At 43.8% G+C, this 18596-nt stretch overlaps 1 protein-coding gene and 2 non-coding genes across 7 annotated transcripts; 1 reads left to right on the top strand and 2 right to left on the bottom strand.

Moving 5' to 3' along the window:
• Nucleotides 1-35: 35 nt before the first annotated feature.
• drongo (Arf GTPase activating protein drongo) lies at nucleotides 36-18587 on the top strand. 5 transcript variants are annotated; one of them, XM_066300010.1, is made up of 9 exons: nucleotides 36-335; nucleotides 11870-12067; nucleotides 14196-14465; nucleotides 14524-14624; nucleotides 15072-15176; nucleotides 15907-16079; nucleotides 16496-16619; nucleotides 16904-17181; nucleotides 17490-18587. In XM_066300010.1, the coding sequence occupies exons 1-9, from the start codon at nucleotides 172-174 to the stop codon at nucleotides 17538-17540; spliced, it is 1464 nt and encodes a 487-aa protein (XP_066156107.1). In that variant the 5' UTR covers nucleotides 36-171; the 3' UTR covers nucleotides 17541-18587. The 5 variants fall into 5 exon arrangements, with proteins under 5 accessions (XP_066156107.1, XP_066156106.1, XP_066156108.1 ...); XM_066300009.1 differs by having other exon boundaries at nucleotides 16871-17181; XM_066300012.1 differs by lacking the exon at nucleotides 36-335 and adding an exon at nucleotides 1113-1248 and having other exon boundaries at nucleotides 16871-17181.
• Nucleotides 12968-13040, bottom strand: TRNAF-GAA (transfer RNA phenylalanine (anticodon GAA)). Its single transcript has one exon. It is a non-coding gene; the product is annotated as a tRNA-Phe (tRNA).
• On the bottom strand, nucleotides 13610-13682 carry TRNAF-GAA (transfer RNA phenylalanine (anticodon GAA)). The gene has a single exon. It is a non-coding gene; the product is annotated as a tRNA-Phe (tRNA).
• Nucleotides 18588-18596: the final 9 nt, after the last annotated feature.

Below are 18596 nucleotides of genomic sequence, written 5' to 3'. Positions count from 1 at the left end.
AAACGAGTAATAGAGACAGGCAATTTTGTTTGCTTTCATCAGTCAGTTCGTGTCCGACGTTGGTTTGTCTCGGTCTGTTTTATTCTGTAGTTTATAGTTTTTTTACGTTATTTCCCACAACAAAGGAGAAATTGTAAATTAACCCCCGAAACGGTCAAAAGGTGCAGTGCAATGGCTTCATCCCGTAAAAAACAGGACGAACTCAACTTAAAGACTTTGAGGGAACTGGCAGCCCTGCCCCAAAACAAGTTTTGCTTCGATTGCGGTCAAAGGGGCCCTACGTACGTGAACGTCACAGTGGGGTCGTTTGTGTGCACCAAGTGTTCCGGAATTTTGTAAGTAATACACCTATAAGTTCACTTTATTAATACCCACCCTGTCATACCATTATTTCCCAAGTGATTATCCTAAGAAAAAAATTAAAGTGAAGGTAGAAGAGAAACTGAGCTTGTTCTTGCCCTTCACCCAGGGATGCACATACTACTGCACCTATTGGCTTTCTTATGTTTTGCCCAAATATTTTTAAGTCAAGAACCCAGCATTCATTTCTTGAGGTTTCAAAATAATATCCTGTGAGAATAGAGCTCTGGTTTGAGGCAGGCTTTTCTATATATTGCAGTTAATTTTAGGAAATTTCCTCCTCTTACGTTGGTTGAAGCTTAAGAAGGCGCTTTAAGTGCATTAGCACATCTAGAATCATGGCTAAGTGAACGAAGGAGGCCTTTCGGTAGACTTACATAAGTTAACTCCAAAGTTAAGTTGATCGTGACCTAAGGTTTGTGTGTTAAAAATGAGTTAGATTTCAGTATCCTAAAGTTACTAAGAGTTAATTGGATATTTAAGTCGAGTAGCTTTTCTAAATCGTCGCACGTTATTGCTAAAAGACAATAATAATAGAGAAATAGCACACAGCCGTCACTTCCTTAGTGGCAAACTCTCCTCAGTCACCAGATTAGACCAGTTAACGTCCTCCCATCAATTTAACATGGAGGTGTTCACCAATCACGTTTTGTTACCATAAAAGTAGCGATAAGTGACAGTGGCAGAGAAACAACACAGAAGTGAAACTTTCTTTAACAAGTACAAATATAATTCGTTGGAATATCAAGTAGATTGAAGTCAAGCCACAAGTAAAAATTCGTTTTCTCCTTTAGTTATGCTTCAGCTGCAGGCCTGGTAGTTGTCATCCGTTATTAGTGTTTCTAAGTGTCCTTAGGTGCTGCTTCTGGAGGAGCGTTTGAAGAAAAGGTCTGTACTTAGCTACTGACTCAGGGATGTAGAAATATGACTTACGATTCGTTATCTTGTGTATGATAAGTGATCAATCATATTCCAACAGCTAATTCAGTAATTTAGATAGTATGCCGACTGCTAATTTGATTCCGAGTTATTCCCAAAAAATCGATGAGAGATACAAGTAAAAGGTCTGTATGGATTGTCTAAAGCCTTAATTTTTCGAATTCGTGACGTGAAGGTCGTGTTGAGGACCGCATTATTCTCTAGTGAAAGTATCTATCGCTGTTCACTAGTAACGTTGACCAGATCTAGTGCTACCCTCAAAAGACGGTACATATTACTAATCGAGTTCGACTGGGGACAAAAGTGAAAGACACTTACTTTCAGTTCAGTTTCTGGTCATGATTGAATTTTTTTATTGTTTAAAAGCGTGCCGTTTGGCCCCTTTTACGGATTAGAAATGGAAATCGTTTTTTAAAGCAACTCTCGTTGATGGCGCAAGTTACCGTTTACCTCGGTCAAATAATGACTCATTGATGATATTAGCTCGTACGTACTTCATCTATCTCTAATGATCGCAAATTGAGTTAGATACTTCTATTTTCTCGTTTATTTGGGTCACGACTAATTGCTCACTGAGGTCGACCCACATGGTAAAATTTCACTTTGCGAAGTTCGGCCGGTGCGTAGACGCAAGTTAGGTATTTTTATCGATTTGTCTAGTAAGACCCATGTGCACAAAGCCTTCCTTGGTTTCTCGATTATATCGAAATTGCGAAGTTTTCCACGTCTGCTTTTATTGCAGAAAATCGCCTTAATTGTGTGAATGACTCAAGAAAAAAACGTGTCTTTGTTCGGCTTCCCACGGATTGCGTGTTTTTCCTTATCGCCGGTTAATGATAAAACGCAAGCGTTATTTTTACATAGGCAATGTCCTTAGTTGCCCACTTGGGGGGCATCGAAATGAAATGAAAACCGCCAATTCTCTCGTAAGCATCCGAGATTGTGGCCGGGTCGGGTCTTGGCGTCGCAGGAGTTACGTAACGTTCACGTCTTTTTATCACAACGCGGCAACGGTGCCTCACCTGTTGCCGGGAAACTCGGCCGCGATCTCCCAGCGCCGAGTTGCCATCTCCCCGGATCGGCCCGCATTCAAATTTAGAGCGTGTGTGTATCGATGCGCGCGCATGGGGGTTTGTGCTCTGCCTTTCCTACATTCTCGCCCGAACTTTTTAATTCCCATACTGGGTGTCCCGTAAAAACGGGCGAATTCACAGTGAAGTTGTTTATGGACGGGTTTGGATGGACCGAAACCAAATCAAATGATCAATCTTCCGGTTCGAGCATCAAGGATTTTACGTAAAATTCCGCTTTTTTTAAAACATTTTTTTGATGGAGCTCTTTCTGAGTTTGACGATGTGGGGCAGGTCAAAGTTGCAGTACTTTTTAATGGGAAAAAATTACAAATTTAAATTCTTCTGAGTGCACAGTCGAATGCGTTGTTTTGCATATTACAAATAGGAATCCTCTTTTGCTTCCTACAACGTATTCATCCATAGTTGTACTGGGAAAAAAAAGTAGATTGCTAAATGACTGAAGTTACGGGAGTGGTTGAATTGGGAAGAAGTTGCGTTGGAATCTACAGAACAACAGTATCTACAGATACGCCTTACAGAACGCGCGTTGAAATCTAGTAGATTGTCGGCGTTAGAGCAGGGAGAAGATGTGTGACGTTCTTTACGTTATGGCATCAGTTGACACTACGTAAACAATTAAAAAAGGGTTCCTAAAACCTAGGGGAGGGGGTAGTTTTTGTTTTTTGGTCACCTGTACTATTTTTATATATATAAATATATATATAAAATACCTTCCTTCATCAGAATTTTTCTACTCTTCATTTTTCTTTTCCCAAAAGAAATTTTCGCACCATATTTCCATTTTGTCTAAGATGTAAGAACGCGTTGAAACCGCGTTTCCCGTGTTGCGCAGATGCTGGCAGGTCACTTCCGGTTCGTTCAACAAGTTTCACCCACTCAAAATACATGCGCTTTACTCCTGCGCAACGCTCTATTTCTCGGCCAAAAGAACGAAAAAAACCCTGTTTTCATTAAGGTATTCATTTAAACAAATTGGTATATTGTCCAGTTTTTTCTACGACCCGTCCTGGCCCCCGACGCCGGACACTGTACGGACCATTCGGTCACGAACTCGTGGAAGTCTCAACAACAGCGCCGATCTGTAGAGGTGACGTTTGCTCCGAGCCACGTGCATCTTGGCGCGGTTCTCGTGATCATTCTAATCTATTACGCAACACTGTACCGTAATGTTATTTCGCACGGCTCGAATTTCCATTACGTACACTTGAATGTTGATAATTGTTCGTTTTCGGTTGCGAGTTGTCCCCACGTTACTCGCAATTTTACCGATATTGAATTTTAAGTTTAGTAATTATCGACTCGAAGTTGGCAAATGATTTTTGATTTGAGTACAAATTGGACGGCGTAAACTGCCCTAAAAAGATGCGAGTTTTGAAGATCGCACGTGAACTTTGGTGGCGATTTTTGAGGTTACCGCGAGGTCGAAAATAATTAGAAAGCGCAGATTATGCCGTTACCGGCCTGCATACTTTTTTTTTCTTATTAGAGAAATGCGTTTGCGCACGCCAGGCCGTTGACGGTACCATCTCATTCGGCACCGGTGGTGTGGGACTCCGCGAGTTGCCTTCGCCGAACACCCGCCAAAACCCCCTCTCCTCTCTTCATCCCTTGAGCCCACCCGGAACCGTCTTGCGTCATCGCTTCGGGCGGGGGACGGACCGCACGTTCGGTCGGAACGCGCTCGGGCGTTGCACCTTTGCCCGCTTCAGGCTCGGGTGTTCTCTTTCCCCTTTCTTATTTTATTTTATTTTATAATAATTTTTTTCCCCCGTTTCGTGTTGTATGAAAATCAAACGTGAACTTGGTGACAATTTTCGAGATTGCTGCGAGGTGAGGAAAATTTACTGGAAAGCACGGATAATGCCTCTGCACCTATTCAGCTGTCAATTAACTTATTTTTCTGGCATAAGAGCATTTTTTAATCTCCAGTTCGCGCAAAGATCATTGCTCTTCGAGCATCCAACTTAAAGACCCCATCCAGTCCCCATTTCGCCTAGTCCCGGAACGCCCGTTGGTGGAACTGGACTCGAGTCTTAATTAGGTCGGATTGGGAACTGGGTAAATTCGCCTTCGGAAATTCTGGGTACAAACCGTCCCAGGCGATTCGCCCCGCGGTCGTCTCGTCCGGGGCGGTATCGCGTTTGAGGTATTTTCTGTCGGTTTCCGCCACTGACGCATCTCGCCGCGGCTCGCGGACGAAATCCTAAGCGCCAACGGTCCACGTGAGCACAACAACAATGGACCCAATTCTTCCGTAGATTGCGAAACCCCGTTCGAGGTTCGCAGCTACGGTGAGCGAGTGAGTGTCTTCCAACCAGATTGAACCTAGTACCGGTTGCATTCTTCTGATGCATACGTCATGTGTGCATTTGTTCGCAATTATTGCGAAAGGTAGTGCATATTTATTTATGTCACGTCAGTTGTGTCTGTGAATGCACATGCAGGCGCAACCTGTCATCTAACGGTTCCTTCGGCCGGGTTACACACCCGGTTAAGGTACCCGCCTCGGCCTAAGTGTCGTTACATTTGCACACTTCGGAGTTTTATCACTGCGAGCCATTACGCTCGCCTGTACCGGCCGAAAGACCGTCAAATTTGTATCGATCGTACAGGGTGTCCCAGAATGAGGGGGCCGACGCTTAACCACGTGTTCCTTGAACCAGAAATGTACCTCCATACAGGGTGGTCCGACGAGAGCGCCTCGGACGATTGCGGTTTTGATGAAAAATCACACTTGTATGCGCGACCTTATAGGGCACATTATAAGAATATTGTCCTTTATACGGGGTGCGCAAAAAAAGATGCAACGCAAACTTACATTTTTTTAAAAATAAAACCCTGTATTTTCGTAAATACTTGAGATTAGAAGAAAAAAAATAGTAGAAGTTTGTATAACATTCAATAGGTCTGAAACAAACACTACTTGAGAAAATTAAAGAAATGCGAGGGTCAAGAAAAATGTTTTTCCCTACGTGAAACCAACGAATTAATTATCGTTTTTTGACCGGTAGTCTTAACAACAGACACTTCTTCAAGTTGAAAATAGTTCTCTTGAAATTTTATATACAGAGTGAGCAAAAATACTGATTACATCTTACTTGTGATTTATGCTCATTTTAAATGGAATGTAGACCTTTTTGGGTACTCATTAGAACCATTATTTAATGCCTTTTCACGTGACACCAATATGTCCTCTACCCATCTCTAACCGTTTCTCATAAAATGAGGTTTTATTCAATTTTAAATGACAAGTGCTGTCAGGGTGTCCTTGGATTCGTTTCCATGGTTACAAAAACATCAGATTGTGATAATTCCTCTAAAAATTTCACAATTTTTCAGAAAATACATTCGAAATCATCATTATTTCGGATGCAAAGTTCAATGCGTTTTGGAAAAGACAATTTCACTTTTAACAGCGTTTCCGGCGTGGTTTTCCCAAGGGCATTCCGGATTCGAATTTTCACATTCCCTTTCGTTGTCGGCGGCTATTGGCGAAATGCGTCTTTAATACGTGGATTGGACGAGGAGGATCTCAGCTGTGGCCAGCAAGATCGCCCGATCTTACTTGCATGGATTTCTCGACCGTTCAACGGCGCAACTTTTCCCAACACATCCAAAAACGCTTATAAAGCGTCAAATGCGGACGCGGAGTTTGACAGTTATTAAGACACGAACGCGCACCTTAAAACCGAATTAGCCTCTCTCCGCGCAGTCACTATTGGGCGTGTACAGGGTGAGTCGCGCGCGTTTTCGGGACGTCCCGCGTGAATCGGCGGCACCCTCCGCAGTGTCGCAAAGCGGACGCACGTCGAAATTGTCCTAATCGAACGCAGAATTCTGTTCTCTACCGGCCCATTCGCGATGGGCACTTCAAATGGGTCGTTTAGGTGCGAGGCACGTCCTCTGTTTCATAAAGTATCACACGCTGGAAGTCTGCTTTACAACTTCCTGTGGTCGTCTCCGTCGTGCACGCGTGGTGGAAAAGTCACTTCCTAAGCCTTCAAACTGACCATCGGGACCTGCACCCAGGTGGCGATCTATTCGCACGTGATTCCCATCGAAGCCCTCGAATGGTCGATTTGGCCTGATTGCGGGCGTTATGCGTCAAATTTGGACGAAAATAGACGCGGGTGTAAAACGGAAGCAATCCCTTAGGGCGGTTTTTACGTCGTGCGGCGGTTCCGCAGCAATGAACTTGAGCGGCGTTTAGGGGTTTCTGATTGTAAAATATCATCGAGAAGGAGGGTTTTCCTTTAAACGCCGAAGGTCAGTCGCAACGTTAATCAATATCGAACAGATTAAAGAACGGATTTGCGTCACTTGTCCACATGCAAGTTAATTGGGAACTGCCACCCCCACAGCTGGGCCTACGAAGCAGACTTTCAATGTGCTTTTAGATCAATAACCTCCGGAGCCGTTTTCTTATCAAACGGCTGTAGGTTGCGGTACAACGCAAACAGAACCATGAAAACGTCGCACACCTGGCTGCGTATAACGCTATTTTAAAGCAAAAATCATAAATCGCATACAGGGTCCTGTTACCTATGCCAAAACCACCGTGTTGTGCGAGGTGTCATGTCCCCATCCGAATTTATTAATAAATGTAACCGATTGCAAACAAAGCCAACCTTGAACGTCAATTAAGGTTCGACCAGTTGACCAACAATTAGCGTTACCTACCCGAAAAAAGGTCAACGGACAATCGAATTAAAGCCGGTCACACGTCGCGAGACCCCCCCGCCCCCTCCTCTCTCTCGCTTTCAGGGTGGTCGCAGGTCGTGGACGTAACCCAAGACGTAACCAGATCCTTCTGAAGCCAAAGAGGTTTAAAAATAGACGAGCAGGATGCGTATAAAAAAAAACTTTTAAACAACATAATAACGCTTATTCATAATATCGGTCTTAATTTTAGCCCGCTGGTGTAGCGCGGTGATGCGACAGTCACAGAAAGATTTATTTTAATCCAGATTAAACGTTCGGAATTTGCCTCTTCCATTGATGAAACGACCGTGGAACGGCGTCCCGAGCAAACGCGCGCCGACGGCGTTGGGTCGGTGCCAGGATCGAGTCCTCGTTTTCGATCCAGGAAATAACGTAAACAAGTTCAAGAATAAAGTAATAACTGTTGCCCGAGAGAACTGGTACAGTCGCGTCTGAAATGTTCAAATGCGGACCCAGTCACCGATCAATTAGCGGGCTGGAGCGGACATTGGTCATTAAACTTCGCGGAAGGACCTTCCTGAAAACCGCCGTGGACGTCGGTTTCGGTCCCTCGAATCGCCCGTTCCGGCAGATCAGAGAGGTGTAACGTATCCGCGTGTCGCGCCTGCGTGCGTCGCCGTTTTTCGGTAGCGCGCCCGGTACGGCCACATTTCCGGCACCCGTCGTCCTCACACGGAGATTGTCCCGTGCGACGGACTTTCACCCGTCGCCTTCCGTCAAGGGGTCGATCTCGTCGTTCGTCTGAGCGTTGAGGCGGCTCCGGGCCGAACGCTCCGCGCGGTTACGCTTCGAAGGCAAAAAATTGATTCGGCACTTCGTTCCAGTCGGCGCGCGCGCTATTTTAATGAAAGTCGACGATCACTCGACTCGAAACCTATGGAGACTGCGTACGTGCCTGTTCGCGACGGCGTCCGAATCAAAATTTGCGCACGCACAAAGGTCGCCCTTTGACGTACCGACGCTTGCTCGCTCCCGTTGCAGGACCGCGCAATTCGGCGCGCCGCCGCTCGAATCTAACGCGCCGCGCTGCGCGGAGCTGGCTTTAACGGCGCGGCGCGTTGGATCTGGAGCCACCTCTGCCCCGTGTGGGTACCGATAGTAAATTAGCCAATGATTCCCTCTCAGCTGCAGTACGTCTACGTGCGTTAGTACTTGGGAACTTTGGGAAACTCGCGGACTGTCCCTTGGCCGAATTGCCGAGTAATTGCTTCGTAAGGTGTTCCTGTTCCAAGATCCGTTGCAGAACCACTTACAGGCCGGACTCCGTGGAAGACCTTGAGGGACTGCGTCGGTCTTAGTACCAGCAGTAGTTTTCCATAAATTGAGTCGCTTTTAATTCGCCGCGATTGCGGTGGCGTCGATGGTTCCAACTTCTTCAACTTGTTAAGTTTCCGTATTTGGAGGAAACACTTAGAAGTTACATCCTGTTCCGAAACCATGAAGGTCTCCTTCATTTTTTAATTTTCAGTAATTTTCACACGTCCTGGTCGTCTTCGACTCCCATTTTTCCAACATGCCAACTGGGTTTAGTTAATCGAAACGCCCGGGGGCCGGACCCTCTTGGAGGCCATGGAATTCCTTCTGGCATGTCGAACTTTTCTAAAAAGCTTTGCGTTTCAGTCGAACGATATTTCAGTCGATGCACGGTATTCCCTTAACTACATTAAGTTACTAATTTTTTTCAGTTAGATCAGACCCCTGCGGGCTTCCCCTCGTAAAAAACCACGGGCGTCCCTTTCGCATTTGTCAGCAATGATCTTCCAAAATTCGAAATATTTTCGCCTAGGAGTGAAACTAGTGCGGCACTGATTTCAATTTCCCCCGTTGCGTTTTTCCCCCAGTTGCGGCCGGATCAAGGGTTTCAGCCCTAAACGACAATGGACGTCGCATTTGTTTCTCGGTTTCCAGGAAATTTACAATGATCGATGCTTTTCGGCCTTATTTCAAGAACGTTCCGGTACAAGCCGAGCACCCCGCTAGTTCCAGTTTCTTCAAGTTCCTATTTTTTCCTCAGTTATAAGGGACAGTGAGAGGTTGCAGGTGGCGACGAGCGTTCTTTTTCCGATCTCCGAGAATTTTCCGCAAATTGAAATTTTCGGGCTTCACTTGAACGACGCTCGAAAGCAGCTGTCCGGTGCGTCCGTCGTTTCGGTTGTCCGAAGTTGCTCGTTCCTCCAAGCTGAAAGTCACACTTCGCCATTTTGTCCCCAGTTGCATCGCTCACGGCATTATCAATTGATAGCTTGTAGTTCGTCGATAATTCGGTGTGTTGCGTTAAGTCCTACCCTCACTGGCATACTGGCCTTCTTCCATTGTGAACGTGTTTGTACGGGTCGTCCTAAAAGAACCTGAAAACACGGCAAGTGACGTGTTTCGTCATTTAAATGAACCGAAGTATTGGCCGTCACCACCTGATGCTAAAACCAAAACCATACTCCACGCCTACCATATGCCTCGGCGCTATCTATACACTGCCAAGTGTCATAAAGAGCAGAAAAAGCACCACTCGTTATTAATTATTTCTACTATATACGAGTATGTGTGGTAATTACCGGGCTCGTGCCAAGAGAACAACCAATGTAACTGCTACCTTATTAACAAGCCGATTTCGTGTTTAGACATTTTTTACGTTCCCGAAATTTTTCGGCTTTGCACACGCACATAGTATGGTAGTAGGCATCTGACGTAACGTGAGTTTATGCAATAGCGAAATTTTAATGGGTTACTCGCCCGACTATTGCGGTGCGGTATAACTCTTCACGGTCAGTGTCACACTTGGCCACTAATGAGAACGATCAGTCTCAGAAAGGTACCACCTTGAAAGTCAATAATCGCCCATAATGGATCGTGGGGATGTCGATATTGCACGCGGCAGCGAGTTCCGGTTGCCGCGAGGCAAGCGAACTGTCAGAGATCTGACGGCCGTTCCTCGGCGTGGCAGATGTGAGGGACGGGGCAGTGAGCTATTTCCTCCACCTTTGTCACGCCAGTGAGTGTGGACAGCGGCAACGCGATCTACATGTTTTTCACGCGTTTCCTTTGATTTTTTCCGTCGGCTCGTTTCCCCGGGTAGGTTTACACCGCCCGTGTTCCAGCCACACGGCCGCCCGACCTTTGCGGTTGGAAACGATCCCATTTCCGACCGTTTCGATAACGCTCGGAAAGTTTAAAGTTGAAATACCTAAGCCTAATGGTCGTTGGTGCAGCACTGTAGCGGTCTAAATGTCGGTTTCGTTGCTTTCGGCCTGCCTACGGCCACTTCAGAGAAAGTTCCATTTACCGAGTTAACTAGGTGTATAGCCGGATTACGGGCAATTATCTTAAGGATGAGCTTTGAGGTCGATCATAAATAATGCATCGTTGCGGTTCGGGCGGAACACCGCGGTCTCGTCGAAACCTGACCGACGCAGTCCCTAAACGTGATTTTACGTAGGTCGCGACCGACGTAGGTTTTCGATTCGATCGACGTTCTCGAATCGATACGACGCCTCCTCGCTAGGAATTTAGGTACCGCCGCGGTACCCGGGTCGGTGCAGGCTGGCACGGCCTTGAACGGTCCGGGAAGCGTCGGCCTGGTATCATCTCCACGGTCGTTTCCCCAAGGCATTTATCTCGAAACACATATACGGTGGCCGCACATAATTTTTCCGTAAAATGGAATCGCACTACCTCCCGGTAACGCGGGACCGTCCGTGTGCACCGATAGACTTTGAACGTGGTTTTTTCTACCACTGAAGATAATACGTATCCAAGATCGGGCCGTTCATTACGTCCAAGCGTGTTCGCGTCTTGAACAATAAATTCCGCGGTGACCTTCAACACACATCACTGTGTGTTTCATAAGAACGAAGGAATCTTGCGACGTATTAAAATAACATGCACAACGTTCAGTTTCGATGAGAATATACCACCTGAATCGCTAATAAATCGAGGCAAATTCAAGGGCGATTTGCATAATGTATCGCTGTCGAGAATTCGCGTTTTACACGCAGAAATTGCAAATTAAAATCATTCAGAACGTCCTTCCCCCTCCGCGTACTCCACGACACTGGAGCGACAGGGTTGCTACCACCGCCGCGAGAGCGCCAGGGTTGCTATCATCGCCGCTAGAGCGCCAGGGTTGCTACCACCGCCGCTGGAATTTCCGCTAATAATAGATGAAACGTGTGCTATGAGAGCCGTTTAAAGTTCATAGCAATTTGTGCATCTCAATGCCACTCATGCGATATCATAAATTTACTACTTATCAATGAGCCGTCTGTGCGGAGTAATTATGCATTATCGTTCAACACAAATGCAATTGATACTCCTAAATCAATCGTCGTCGAAGCCTCGTTCCGTCAGTATCATTCGTTTGCCGAATGATCGCCGCATATGGGATGTTTTATTATTATTATTTATTTACTTTTTTTGTTTGCGCTTGTATCGATGTTCCATGAATTCATTACGAATGCAGTAGGTTCGTCTCATTAGATAACTGGAATTTTCTCGGTGAAATCCACGGGATCGATTAAACTTTGATTGCGGCAAAGGTCAACCCGAATCTGCGCATTATCGTCGCGAAGGACAATCCGAGAGCGCAATTTTGCGCTGTTTATTTTGGCAAAATCCTCGAGAAATCGTTGCAATGTTTGTTTTCGGAATGTCTCCGTTTAACCTTAATTGCCTTTCTTAAGAGTCTTGTAATTAGAATGTAAACAAACGATAAGTACCGTACCACCAAATGCAAACTTATGTGGAACTTCTCCTTTCAGACGCGGCATCACTCCTCCCCACAGAGTGAAATCCATATCCATGGCGACGTTCACGCCAGAGGAAATAGACACCATTAGGAACAAGGGAAACGACCACTGCCGGAACGTGTGGTTGGGCCTGTACGAGGGGACTCCGCGAGTCTTCTCGGACGAGCAGCAAGTTAGGGATTTCATGTTGGAGAAATACGAGAGGAAGAGGTACTACCCAGAAATATTTGTTTGAGCCCCCAGACCTCAACGAAACGAACTGGCTCCTTAGCGGAGGCAGCTGGAGGTTGAAAATGGTCGACTTCCTCCGATCACTGTAAGATTCGATGTCGCGATGGTACTACGTGCAAATCAACGAGATCGAATCCCCTGCACGTGATACGCCAACGCAGAATTCTTATCAGAAATTGACTTCCAACGTAAAATACACATCAAGCGTAATACATCATTCAGAAGAAGTCAATTCGCTGGAAATGCCACAATGGGATGAAATTCGCTGTAATTTATGCCATTTTTCCTCGGTCCCCCATTCCGAAGCGATGCTGACATTAGCGGTGTCATTTACGAGGAATGTGCAGCTTAGACGGCGTCGTCGTAATCAGTTCGTGTGTAATAACGAATGTTACATCCCGCTGATTGAATTACAAATTAAAAGAGTTAAATAAAAGCATAAAATCGTGCGGAGGGCAGTCGTTGAACCGCCACAGTTTGTATCCCTAATACTAGTGTTTGTGTACGAACGACAATTAGGTGTGTTGTTTGGGCTAGTTCAGGCCACTCAAATCAGTGTTAACACTTCTCAAGGGTCGGACAAACACCAGCTTGTGCTAAAACGAAGGAAAAGGTTTTGTAAAAGGATCTTCCAAAAACAAAATTTCCTTTATTTGTGAAGGTCCTGTAAGTCACGTCGATAAATCAAGCAAAAAAGCAATTAAAAACGTCGTTACAAAATTCGGTAATGTACCAGCGATCTAAAGATTCGGAGTTACACAGAAACTAACTCGTGCTGAAATCATTGTGTGAAATTAGGACACTTAATTTTGCGAAAAAACCGTTGTAAGTTACTCAACATAGTAAATGCACAGAGAAGAAAATAGAAAAAAAAAACCTTGCCGAAACCCGGGATTGAACCAGGGACCTTTAGATCTTCAGTCTAACGCTCTCCCAACTGAGCTATTTCGGCCATACCTAAATAAGTGATTAAGTCGTATTTAATCACATGGTCCGTACGGTGACATTTGAAATTGATTAATTTTGTAAAAGTCAAGACCTTGATGATATTCGTGCCGGGTATCTGATTTATTTATGAAAAATCAACGTCGAAAAATGCTATATTTGTGTAACTACATGAATAGATAATGAGTGGAAAAATAAATTTGATATGAATTCTAGGGAATTTATGAAATGTTTGGCAATTGCAGAAAAACGTGGCATTAAAGTCACAACGATTGTGTTATGATTTACAAACATAAAAAGTACGCAATGTTGTCAAGTATTTGTGGCCAAAACTGTTCGTTAACGTGCAAATTCTCAAAGAAAAATATATCGATACAGGGCTCTTGTGCAGTTTTGAACAAGTGAAACATGTTTTTCTGTACAATCGCACGTATATAGATTGAAAAGTGGCGTTTCTCCGTATTTTTAAATCTGAAAAATTCGTAACGTTAAAATACATAAATAATATAAAATGAAAAGTTACAATTAAACATAAATGAAACGAAAAAACGCAAAAAATTAGATTAAAAAAAGCTCTGCCGAAACCCGGGATTGAACCAGGGACCTTTAGATCTTCAGTCTAACGCTCTCCCAACTGAGCTATTTCGGCTACACCTAAAACAAGTGATTAAGTCGTATCGGTTCGACGCGGAGGTGTGTAAACATGTATTTTAAATTTACTGATTAAAAAAAGAAATAAAATCTTGAAAACGCACACCCCCTAGAATTTAATTTAATCATCGAAAAGTGCTACCTCCGTGCGAGTAAATGAATGTTGAATGAACTAATAAGTCACGTAACAATTCCGCAAAAATTAAAAAAATTGTGGAAAAAAAACATGAAATAAGGGTCAAAATTATATCATGATTTACGACATGATCAATAGGCCTGGTCACCACGTATTTTTTTAATAAAATAATTCAAGAAAATTTATACAAATCCCCGGAAAAATACGTGACTACACGGTACTTGCTTTTTAGCAATTTTTGTTTTATTATGCTATTATGAACCGTGTAAAATCGAGGCACATAGGCGACCATTTTGACTTGCAGGCTGTCCCGCCTTTGGAGGCTCAAATCCGTCATTATTCGCCAAAAAACGCAACCAATTTCAATTTTTCCAGGTACTATATCGAAGTAACCATGACAAAACCCGAGGTGCAAGATACTAGGCCTTGGACCACGGCTTCTGTGAACGGTACCGGCAAATTGCCAATTAATGGTACCAAGAATGGATTGAACAAAAATCCCTCCAACGCGATCGGCACCAACGGCATGACCAACGGTATGACGAGAAGTCGGCCGGAAGTGAAGAACCTTAACCATCAAAACGGCCTTAACAATAATTTAGGGAATAGTTTCGCTGTAGATTTCGATAACGCTGATATATTTAGGTAAGTTTGAAGGTCTTATTAATGATTCCTGCCCGTGTAACATGAGTTTTTCTTGTAGTAATACATCCTCCCCGTCCAGCACAGGGTCCCAAAACGGGTTCGCGGATTTCGAACACAACCAAGTGTACAACGCCAATAGCAGTAGTTCGACAAATAATGGTGAGTCTTAAAGAGCTAATTGCGCGTTTCATATTCCATATAATTTGGTACGTCATTGGCGCAACAATAATTCATATTATTTGGTTGATAACAATGAGACACAACATAAATACAAGGCGTCCAGTTCGGTTCAATTTGGAGGTCAAATTGCTCGAAAAAATACATCAAGAAGGATAATAAAAATGTCTCTAGGATGCCACAGCCCTAGATATTATTACACGCGGTTGAACGGCGATTGAATGGCTCGTTATTGACTACCTTTGTAGCGATGTCCTTGGATTACCTTAGCCTTGGCGCAACTGACAAAACATGAATAGATTTGAGTGATTTAAATGCAGTTTATTTCCAGCATTGCCTAATTATGATTGGAAGAAAAATGCATCAATCATTCAGTCAATTATTTTAAAAATAGTTCCAGGTCAGGTAATATTAATACGCCTCTTCCAGCTAAGGAGGGGGAGTTTAGCATATTCGACCTGCACTTTTCCAGTCTCGGTCCGACCCTGAACCAGGTGCCCTTGTTCCCCAAGTGCACCCCATCGAATCGATGGAGTAAGTTGCAGTTTTGAGCCAATTCGCTGCCGCCATTACTGCCTCCACACGCAATCCTATATATTGTTGTTGACTTATTTATTTGTTTCACCGGCTTTTTCCCTTGTTCCGTTGATGAACGGCCCTATATTTAGATGCCACGGTAGATAGTCGCTTGCTGAGTTATCATTTTTTCGATATTTTTAGAACCGCACATTAACACTCTGCCTCAATTTGAATAAAGCTAAAGCCACCTCTCGTGGCTGGGATTAGAAGCTAGATTATTTGTGAGGGCTTTTTTTTGGGGGGGGAGGGGGGGTGCACGGATTTTGTCATGCCAGGAAGGCACGAAATAGACCGTTGTAAGGGGGTAAAAGATCATCGAAACTATTGCTCGATATAAGCTATATAACGTTTAAAAAATTAATCAGCGCCTTTTCGAGCAAATCACGCTCCTGATTTTTAGGCAGTTCACTCTTCAGGGATCTGTCATGGGTGCCTTTTTCCAAAAGCCCTGTTTGACTGGCTGCCTATTCTGGCAGCCCAATTTCTTTTACGTCGAGAACTCAAAATGGCCGCCATCGGCTGCCAATCCCCGTTTGACACATTGCGAAATTGACAAGAAAACGCCGATGACACGTGAGGTCGGCCATTTTTGGTTCCCGATCTTCTAATATTTCAACATTGTACAAACACCTTTCCTCGAGTTTATCGAGTTAAATTCTTCGTGTAAAGACGATTTTCGTTCCAGGCATGCCTCCTCAATCGAACTTGAACGCCTGGCCGACTCAACCAACGCCGGTCAACGTGCAAAATGGCACCTCTGGAGGGGCTACTTTGGCCAGCTCAACTCCACCTGCTGCTCAAGACAAGTACGCAGCCCTTAAAGATCTAGACAATGAAATGAAGCAACAACAGCATCAGGTAAGGCGTGTTCCGGTCCATATCTAACATTTCTTCGTTGTACATAGCAAGCGCTACTTTTGGTTGGTTAAATTCAGATCGTCGTGTTTTAGATTAAATCCAGTTGATTCCCGTTAGCGATAACCCACATAGTCGGTGTCAAATTAGCCATTGTGCTGTTGTTAAGCTGTAATAGATGCAGTCTATTTATTTTGTTTGCATATCACCAGGCAAATTGTCTTGCGTCTAGGTCAAATTAGGTGTTATGTATAAAAATATCGCTGTATATAAATATGTAAAAAGCGAGATAAATTTGAGTTCACAGTAGAGTTTCCTTTCCTTTTCTCCATTAGTCACTGACTGTGAATCGTTATTTGCTAAGTTACTGATTAAGATAAGCTTCATGCCCACTAATAGTATAACGCATTTTTTTGAAGGACATGTGGTCCACTTCGAACACCGGATCAACAGGGTCTTTGTACAGTTCATCTACCCCCAATACTGGGTCGTTATATGGATCCCCCTCTCCTCAAGGGTCAATTTTCGGGTCACCTAGTCAAGGTAAAAGCAACATATTTACATCCTTAGTCGTTAAAACTATAATAATTAGTTTGTATGTGGTTTTCGAGGAATCGCTGCTATTATTAGTGCTTATATGTGCGATTCAATGGCTCCTGACCTTTGTCGGGCCGCAGCACTTCTTCGAATCGCCGTGTATCGATCCCGCTAAAAATTCCAATCAATTCTTGCCTGGGCAAATTCCATCATTGGAATTCCCAAATTATATAAGTTGAAGAGTGATGTTTCTTTAGGCCAATTTATGACTGCGTTTTCAAACCTTCAAGATTCGCAAGTGCCGAACCCCTTCGGCAATGGCAACCCCGCGTCGTCATGGACCAATAATGGCTTTACTACGTCCAACGGATTCTCTGGGGCCTCCAATGGGTTTAATAACAATTTAAATGGGATGAATGGAACCAGCGGTGGAGGTTCCCAAACGGGGTACGCGAATCCTTTCAGGGAGCAGTTGAATAAGGGCAACGGGTTATTCAATGGGTTCCAGCCTGTGTTTCCTAGCAACACGCTGACGACTGGTAGTACTTGGGGTGGAAATCCTTTTAAGGTAAGAAAATTACGAAACGCCCTGCAGGTACTTCGTTAGTAGGAATCTTTCCGAAACCAAAATTCAGAATACTTCCGAGACAAGTCTAGCCGCTTCTAATGAGGTGTGTATGATGGGTTCTTTACTCTCATTTATTATTTCTCCGATTAGCTGTTTTCTTCTCAACCGTTGCAAAGCACAATGCGAGGCGAAGTGAAACCGTTCCTCGTACCTTCAAGCTTAAACCTAAACGCAGCTTTTAACCACGCCTTCATAGTTAATTATCCTTAATGATCGCAAAGATGTTATTTTGTTCCTCTTTCTTTCAGCAAATGGGCGCTGTGACGACATCCACGAATCCCAACAATCCATTTTTATGAAGAGCAACTTTACTCACCAAATGAACAGAAAACCTAGTTAACCTCTCCAAAGGCGTGTGTAGAATGCTAACTCAATACCGCTTTCACGATGGTTACAACTGTGGCGTAGTCCACGCTAAAAAAGTCGCAACTTTTCGCCTCTCTATACTTATTCAAGCTTTAACTTTGAGAATCCTTCGCTTTTAGGGGCCGCCTTGGTTTACTCGCGATAAATGAGGTGTGACGAACCTCAGAATTTTTCCACGATTATCCTTGTAGTTTGCACTAGAAAATGTTTCTTAGTTTATTCATATTTTTAGTCACCAGTCTCTGAGCGACAATATTTTGAATGCCTGCAGTTAAAGGCGTACAGGGTGGCCGATTAATTCACACCCTATTACCAAAGCTATCGAGTTAAGTTAATAATACCGTGTGTTGTATATTTTATTTCCTTGTACCATTAAGTTCATGACTACTGTAGATAGTGTCGTATTATGTATGTAAAGGAATCTCTTGGCGGTTTTAATGGCCGGGTAATTTGTTTTATCTTTGTGTGTATTTTCGCTTGGTCTAAGGAGTGATGTTGGCCATAGCTCATACGTATCGAAACAGTGATAACCAAGATCAAAACGAGGGTTGAAAATTTTGTGTAGGTATCCATATTTTAACTATCATATTCTTATAACTTATAAACTTATTTATTAATACGCGTCGATGTTCTAAGAAAAGTGGCCTTTCCAACTAGTGGACCCTTTTAACGTATAAACTAATACTGGTAACAATGGCTTAGGATAAAAGGAGTTTAGCGTCCTTCGCGATTCGCAAGAAAATCACTTGTGTATTCAACTTTGTACTGTGATAAAATGACGAGCATATAGTCGTATTATTCTTGTTACTATTTTACACTCTGAGAACAAGAACTATTGAAATATGCCGTCCTGGGTAGCAATGAAACATCATAATATATTTGCACTTTTGGTCCTATCCGGTAGAGGATGTGTTCTGTGGAATTGCTTGTATATAGTTACGAACTAAATATGTAACATTAATAAACAAATTAATTACGCACTTTCGTTG

The sequence above is a fragment of the Euwallacea fornicatus genome, chromosome 35, assembly GCF_040115645.1.
Source record: "Euwallacea fornicatus isolate EFF26 chromosome 35, ASM4011564v1, whole genome shotgun sequence".
Classification (NCBI taxonomy): Eukaryota; Metazoa; Arthropoda; class Insecta; order Coleoptera; family Curculionidae; genus Euwallacea; species Euwallacea fornicatus.
The sequence above is the reverse complement of the archived record's forward strand: the minus strand, read 5'-3'. Positions and strand labels throughout refer to the sequence as shown.